At 40.1% G+C, this 8,668-nt stretch overlaps 1 protein-coding gene across 1 annotated transcript in view; it reads left to right on the top strand.

The window, feature by feature from the left end:
- Positions 1-2,564: 2,564 nt before the first annotated feature.
- The window catches only part of LOC104959889 (protein FAM135B-like), a gene marked incomplete at both ends in the record, with an annotated part of 6,309 nt that continues 205 nt past the window's right edge, over positions 2,565-8,668 (top strand). The window contains 2 exons of the mRNA XM_010787804.1: positions 2,565-2,704; positions 7,449-7,519. Coding sequence (XP_010786106.1) covers positions 2,565-2,704; positions 7,449-7,519 — 211 coding nt within the window. The remainder of the gene's footprint in view (positions 2,705-7,448; positions 7,520-8,668) is intronic.

Below are 8,668 nucleotides of genomic sequence, written 5' to 3'. Positions count from 1 at the left end.
GCCTCTGTCAAACATACGACAAGTCTTTGACATCAGTCACGCTCTCAAACATCCTCCCGACACCCAGGGAAGCTTGATGCTGCGAGGAGTGACAGCATTATCAGGGGGAGGCCTGTGGAGAGAGGGAGAGTAAGAACTTATCTGGAAAGAGCACACACTCAGCAGGGGGTCTCTCAGAGACCTCTCACTGATCACAGCGGGGGGCAATGGGTCAGTAGCAACGAACAAACAGACACTATGTCGGAAACTATAGAACTGGGACATGGCCGTTGTTAAACATTTAAAACATGTATCTGATTCCCCCTTGCTTCTATAGCCTATGCTAAGCTAAGCTAAGGCCACGTTTACATGGAGACGAAAACGAACATTAGTCGATATCAAAAAAGCCTTCCGTCCACACGGAATCGGCTCAAGAAACGTCTCCGTCCACACGAGACCGCTCGACCCGCTGTAGTACATATGCCGGACCTGTAAGTGGCGCTGTACTTCCGCCACAAAATACACCAAAAGCAGCGAAGAAGACCCCCGAGCATGGTTGCCATGGTTGCCTGGTTGCCCTTCTGTCTATTCTCCGCGGTGGATTTAGCAACATGTCATTCATGTTGTTCTCCATGTCCACTTGTTGCTGATGGTTGTGGTAGAGGAGCTGTAGATTTTGTAGATAACATCTGTATCATGGTCAGTAGCGTCTGGGGCACGAACGCAACCCTGTGATCCTCCATTGTTGTTGTTGGCAAAACACATCAGCAATGAAGCGGGAGACGCGGGGGTAAGCAGCAGAGGTGGGGAGAGGTGGGGCTATGGCGTTATCAGGAATTGATCGTATAGGGCGTACACACGGAGCCGTTTGGCCCCCCAGAGCGTTTCGTCCGCAGACCTACCCACCTTGGGGGCCGTTATCGTTTGAGGGCTCCATCTCCGCGGTTCCTTTACGGCCTCGTGTCAAAGAACCGTCCATACGACAGAGAACTGTAGTGGATACAACCCGTTTCGTCTCCGTGTAAACGTGGCCTAAGTTAACCCTACTGTAGCTGCTTCTTCATATTTGTTCAAGGTTTCTTTGACTTTGAAATGCATAGGTTGGACCATTCATAAGCAGATAGATGTACACTGATAACAATGGGGAGTAAGGTTTACTTACTAATTGCACTCAGATAACCTAAGTAAATGTAACAACGTATATTTCAAGTAGCATCTACTTACAGTTAAGAAGTGTTTGTTACTGCTAACTATTGCAAAGTAGATTTGATTTAAGATCCATTTGCATCTTATTACCGTACAAATCTCCAGTAAAAGATGTTTGGCTTTTCAGGTTGTTTTTACTTGCTATTCTTACCTTTTATTTAAAAAATATGTAGGTGATATTTAAATAGAATTATTAAGTATCATCAAATGCAATTCTTATTCAATAAAACTGTTTTACACTAAGGCTACTACAAAACATGAACAAAGAAAGATCTTTGTTCATTCTGTATAATGGTGTCTGATCTACTAAGTGTTTAGGAAGGCTTTCACTCCTGTCGGAACAAGTGAACAACTACACATTATTGGGTACCACTTTACAATAAGACTACCCTTATTTACAACCTTATTCATAACCTAATTATAAACTCTTTATGAATCCTTTATAAGGGTAGTCTTATTGTAAAGTGGTACCCATTATTGTTTGTTATTTCTTCTCTGGTTCCTGTTTGAACTGCATTTTTACAAACGATCCAAGAGGCTTTACACTGCAGTGAAACAGACTGCCAGGTCCCCCATTGATTGGACAGTTTTGGCAATTGTCATCCTGCATTATCAGGAACAAATCGAATTGCGATGAGTCACAAGCTTCTGCAGCAAACTTCTCGTGTGTGTATTTCTCTTTCTTCAAAGATCTTTTGTAAATTAAGGCTTTTGACTGGAAACAGGATGTTGACTGTTGACCTTCATTATGGAAAAACCCACGTTTGGTAGTTTAGGTTTTGAAATAATGCTCAAATCTCAGACTGTTATCATTAAATGCTATAGTTTCTCCTCACAAACGAACCCCATGAGAATCTGCTTAAAATCGTTCCAACACCCCCCCCACCTTTTCAGTTGGTCGTGATCCAGTTGTTGGGTCCGCTCTAATGTTGATTGACAGATTTCACACTGGCCAAAATAAACTATATTAATTGGGCAACGCTTCGTACCTGTGGAATTAAAAACTTGGGCAGTTAAAAAGCTTATAAATGAATTGAGATTTACAGCAAATCCAGCTAATTCTGTAATACTAATAAACATGTGCTGACATCTTAGCAGCTGTTCCAATATCTGAACACTCAGATCCCTCACCAATCCCAGTAAACATTCGCAAATGTCAGGTCAAACAATTGTAAAACCCCATTGTGCCTTTTTGAATCTTGGCACAAACTCACACCTCAAATACTGTAAATATCAAGTGATGCCAAATCAGAGTCTAATCGGAAATGGAGTTTTGAAATGTGTATTATTTGCAGTGTAAAAGCTGCTGCAGTGCATTATTGATACTGTATCTGTTTGTGTTGATAGTTGATAGCATGTTGTTGTTGTTTCTCCATCAGGAGAATGCAGCTTCAGCTCGGCGGGGGTTTACGACGGCACCGTGTTCAGCCGGATATTTCAGATCCTTTACAGGAACGAGGAGATTACAGTGAACGACTGTATGATCTTCAAAGTCCACCTGCTGTTAGACGGAGAACGGGTGAGTCATGGTGACATTTTCTGTACACACACACACACACACACACACACACACACACACACACACACACACACACAGACACACAATACTTTTAATGACAGAGATATTTAAGCCAATTCAAGCAGAAATATAACAGAAGAAATGTAACCATGCTGAATAATGGTTTTACTGCAGTGTAAACAGCTTCCGTATAAAATACTAATAAAGTAAAAGTATATATCAATATTGTTCCTCGATGTGACTTATTGATACATTTTAAGCAAAGCTTTAATGTTTAATGTTAAGCTGTTACAGATGGGGCTAATTCATATTATTTGTAATATCATTTATATAATCTTATCTGAAGCTGGATATTTTAATCTTTGAAAATATATATCATTTATTAGTTCATGTCTTTAATTGATGATCTTAATATCTAATCTAAGCAGTCAAATATAGGGGTTTAAAAAGTACAATATTAACCTTCAAAATGACGTGTAGTAGACATTTAAAGTAGCACAAATTGCAATACTCAAGAAAAGTTTGAGTATGGCAAACTTAAGTTGAAAACTTGTAAGTCAATGTATTGAATTGCATTACTCCGCTGTACACTGTTAACCTCTTGAATGTTATTCTAAATGCAACTAAAGTGATACTTTTTTCAGTTTTACTGTGAGATGTTCGACCCAAGAGTGTTTCTCCATTGACCGATTTTAGTCTACTCAGAAGTCTGAAAAAAACAGGGTTACCAGAAAAAACTGAATACACAAAAGAGTGTAGCAGGAATATGTTTTTTCTCTTTTTCCATCCCATTCATCATCTTGAAACCCGTCAGATTCATCTTTCAAACCTCTGCCAGGGGATCAGAGCCTGACTCCCAGACTGAGAACTATTGATTGTTTCACAAACATGGCCAAAACCTTCTCTTATTAAAAGTGCAGCAACTGAAGCAAATATAGATAATCATTTGGTGAACAGTGAAACCCTACAGCCTGAAAGACATCCTCGAAGGGAAGCAGTCTTAGAAACCTACAAAACGTGACATTGTTTGTGTAAAGGACACAATTTTTTTAATGAATTATGAAGTTTGAGGCTTTAACGTCCACTGAAGCTTCTGACAAGGCAAAAGCGAAAAACAAAAGCACTTTCCTCATTGATCCATGAAAATCTGGTGTACCAATACCGTCATTAATTCATAAAACAAACTATAGTTTACATTGTTTATCCTTGATTGAGTTTCAATTGCCGCTCTTTTAATTACGCAATCGTTGGCCGCAATGAGCTGTCTACAACAATAGTAAAAAAACTGCTAATTATTCAACAATAGTGGACGAAAAAAACCTAATATTTGGGATTTCTTTTGCCTGTTCTCCAGAAATTCGGCATATTACATTACATGACATGTCACTTGTTAGACGCTTTTATCCAAAGCGACTTACATACTCAATACTGTGGACAATCCCCACAGGAGCAATTTGGGGTGAAATGTCTCAGGGACACAGTGGGGTTGGAACCTGTGACCCCCTGATCCCAACACCAAGGCTGTGCCACAGGCCTCCCATCTCTTCTCCCCCTGATCAGAACACCAACGCACAACCCACTGCGCCATACGCCTCCAATTGGAGCATATATTGGCGATACATCTGAATGGACACTTGACTAGATTTCAATAAATGTGTTTGGACCTCAAACCATCTGTCGTGGCTCATTCTTGTAGGATATTTAAAACTGTGCCACATTAACAGGGATCCGCTTCTTGACTCACGTTAAAAACAGTCCAAATGTCTTTGCCTTCCTCTGGCGGATTTGTTTACTTCTTCCATAAAATTAAATAAACAAATAAACAAAAAATTATCAGTGTAGCGTGAGGTCAAAGACTGTACCGATTCTCCGTTCCGTGCTGGAGACAATTTCCGCTGAGGCTCAGTCCCACCCCTTCCTTATATAACAGTTGATTGTACCTAGTTGGACTTTTTTCTTTTTACCTAGCATTATCAGTGATTTTGAAAAGTTAATAACAATAGTGCAAGGACTTGAGCTGGCCATGACGACCAACAATACACAACCCTGATTCGTAGCTGTCAAGTTTATTTTTCTAAAGCCCTAACTGATCTAAACACCGAAACGTTATGAGGATCATTGAGTTTAACAACTTGGATTTGATGTGATTTAATTGACGGACACATTTAAATGTCCCCCGTTGCCCCCGTGTTGCGTCTAAATGATCAGGCGTGTAAACCTGCCAGACAGTTATTGATGTCCTGTCCTTTACGTTTTCACCGTGGGCGCGACCTGAAAATTCACTCCGCCTGTTTTTGTTGTCAGGAGCCACCGGAGCTCGAATTGATCAGCGGTGACAGCGATTAGACACGGCCCGAGCTGAGGAGATAAAATGGCCCCCGCAAAAAGCTAATCATCCATATGACAGGCATAGCTCACACATTGACATTGGCACCATCTCTCAGCCACTCTCTGACATATCTCTGCAGTCGGATGTCTGTGGAAACATCCCTGCTCCGATCAGAATGACAATATTCTGTCTGCCTGGCTCCTAATTTTAGAATATTTCATTAAACATAGACGTGGATCTGGAGGTGTGGGGACAGAGGAGATTCAGGGCATATCAGATTTCAGCTGTAAGCTCTCCCGGAGGCTCGCCGCTCATTAACCTTCCGGAGGTTATCTGCCGCTCACAGCCACAGATAGCACAGACAGAAATAGCCGCCCCATTTCCCCTGTGTACACCCGTATGTATGCTCAATCAATCAGAACATCAATTACCAACATAACTGATTTCCTATGTCTGGCGTACAGTTAGTATGTGTTTGCGGATGTTACGAGAAAGAACTGCGAATAACCTTTATTATAATCAGAAATGCTGCATATCCAATCTTCAAAGACGCCACTGCCTTTGTAGTTTGCTCGCACCTTTTTATTCTTTCAAATTCAAATATGGTATTTCCATCAGCATCCACAGTATTCTATGGCTCTTTGAACATGAGAGCAGTTCTGTTCAACCTACGTCAGAGTTTAAGAAATGCATGAATACAGTTTGTAGATCACACGGAGAACATAAACATGTTGTTGAAAAGAACAAAATCAGCATTGCATGAGGCTCTATGCAGTAAAGCAGTCATATTTTTCATGCATTTACATGTTCATAATATCCTTGTTTGTCACTTGGGATCAGAGGTCCTCTTTATAGATTCAGTTCACAACCTTCACAGCCATGCAACATGTAAGGGATGATATGCAGCGAGACACTCATTAATGAACAAAAGAACAGCGACAGTGTGCTCAGGATCCCTGACAAATACTTATTTCTGCAGGATGATATGACTGCACATAGACCATCGCTAAGGTTGATCGAGGGACTGTTGAATTAACCCTTAGATGCATAAGTGGGTCTTTTTGGACCCGGTCAGGTGGTTTTCTTGAAGTATCTTTGTAATTACATTTTTTTATCATTTCATATGCCAGCTATTCCTCAAAAAACATGTTTTGGATATCATGCCATTCAAATTTTTAATTGACATTTTAAGAAATTGTAGTTTTTGTATTTCTACCCCAAGCTTCCATAAGTGGGTCAAAAACGACACGCATGCATTTTCTATGGGATCCTCTTGGAACCCTTTATTCTTATCACCTGTTGCTGTCAGGAATACATTTACTGTGGAACACACAGACTACATCACAAGTGACACAGCAATATCTGATACCTGTCAGTATAATAATAATACATGATATTTGTACATGGCTTTTCAAGGACTCAAAATCGCTTTACAATATAAGGGAAGGTTAGGGTGGGGGGGGGGTATAGGACTATCAAACTTGACCAACCGGCATGGATTGATGGGGGGTGGGCTATGAATAGACAAGAGGAGAAGAGATGGGAGGCATGTGGCACAGCCTTGGTGTTGGGATCAGGGGGTCACAGGTTCAAACCCCACTGCAGTCAGCATGTCGTTGTGTCCCTGAGACACTTCACCCCAAATTGCTCCTGTGGGGATTATCCACAGTATTGAGTATGTAAATCGCTTTGGATAAAAGCGTCTAACAAGTGACATGTAATGTAAAGAGATGAGTTTTGAAAAGGGACTGGAATACTGTGAGGGTCTCAGAATAGCGGAGATCTTTGCATCAATTTGTTCTAAACGTTTTTTTTCAAAATGTAAAAATAATTCTAAAATTCTAAATAGTGAAAAATGTTATATAAAATATTTCTAGTATGAACCAAAATATAATACTAAATATAATACAAGTGATTTTTTCTAACCAAAATGACAAAAATGGCATAAAAACACATATTATTCTAATACGGGTCCTTTTTGACACACTTCTGGAAGAGAGGGTCCAGTCACTCTAAGTGCATCTGAGGGTTAACAACCTCTCATTGTATTGGACATATCAATACATGAAAATAAAAACACCAAATGAGGAGATAATGTTTGTTTGAATCATCGTTATAGAGAGTCTATGTTCTAGATAAGTCAGTGAGCATTGGAGTTCAAATTCAGCCAATCATAACTCATTAACAGCCCTGATTACTTTGACTGTTTTCCATGCAATCCTGAGCACTTCCTGTCAGAAGCTCACAAATAACGCACAAACTGTCATTCAAGCTAAAACAGGATGCATCCTTATAGCAGTGCTTGACATTTTAAGGACATAATGTGATGATGGTTTCATTCTTTATTCTTCTCCGGTCCATGTTGCATGTGTACGATCATGTTGAGACATTAACAAATGTTCTAATGTTTTGCAGGTGGAGGAAGCCCTGAGCGAGGTGGACTTTCAGCTGAAACTGGATCTTCACTTCACAGAAAATGAGCAACAGTAGGTCTTTGGTTTCTGTGTGTTACTGTCCTTGTATGTCTTTGAGAAAGAGACTGTGTGTGTGTGTGTGTGTGTGTGTGTGTGTGTGTGTGTGTGTGTGTGTGTGTGTGTGTGTGTGTGTGTGTTAGACACTAGACTTTCCCCCTGTGCAGCTTTTATGCTTGAGTAAGAATACAAACTAGGCACAGATAAGGGCTATTACGTGTTTTGGCTCATAGCCACCTCTTTAAGCACCTGATCACAACTTCTGTGCTAACATTACATGATTACTGGGATTATTTGTCTGTTTTCTTGGGACAAAAGAAGACAAATAGCTGGTTCGCATTAGCATAAGGCACTATTTTGTCGAGACCCTGCTTTTGTATTGGCCTGCAACCGCACATTATTGAAGAGTGGTGTCTTGTTTGTGTGTTTTAACTGTTAATTCACCATTTTTGTCATACCTGTGTGATTATAGTACTTGTCAACACTACACAGAACAGGAATTATGGAGCTTCTTGTACATATCATAACAAAGACAGTGGTCTTTTTGAGTGGAGACTAGGTGACCATTACTATTCCAGTCAAGATCCAGACTCTTTCTATTTGACTCTTTCTTCTGTAGCTGCCTTGATAGTATGCGTGATGTCACTAAAATGTGAGATTATTGGTAAAGCAGACGAACACATTCTGACCTTTAACCCTAACCCCAAAATGCAATGATAATAAGATTTGTACTGTGTACCAGCACTGGTTTTACAAACCCTTGTCATTGTATGACTTATTCAACTGGAATAAGAACTAAATATGGAGGATGTATCCACACAAGTCTCTGCAAACTGACTTAAAGGTCACCTATTATGCACAATTTGACATGTGTCCCCTCTGTGTGAAGAGACTCTGAAAGTTTCAGGAACAAAGATTCTCTCTCTTTTTGTCCTGATTTAAATACGTAAAAACCTGTCTAAAAATGAGCTGATCAGATTTTGGCCACTTTATGATGAGAGAGAATCAACACTTTGGAAACAGGGCTGAAACAGAGGGGATTATGGGTAATGCTGCAATAATCTGTTTGGTGTTTCAGCCAATCAGAGACAGGCTCTGGATATATCTGAGACCTGTAATATATTGATGAAAAACAGTATAATAGGGGACCTTTAATATATTGTG

The sequence above is a fragment of the Notothenia coriiceps genome, unplaced genomic scaffold (assembly GCF_000735185.1).
Source record: "Notothenia coriiceps isolate Sejong01 unplaced genomic scaffold, NC01 NC01_scaffold00031251, whole genome shotgun sequence".
Lineage (NCBI taxonomy): Eukaryota > Metazoa > Chordata > Actinopteri > Perciformes > Nototheniidae > Notothenia > Notothenia coriiceps.
Note: the sequence above shows the minus strand (reverse complement) of the source record. Positions and strands in the feature narration are given on the sequence as shown.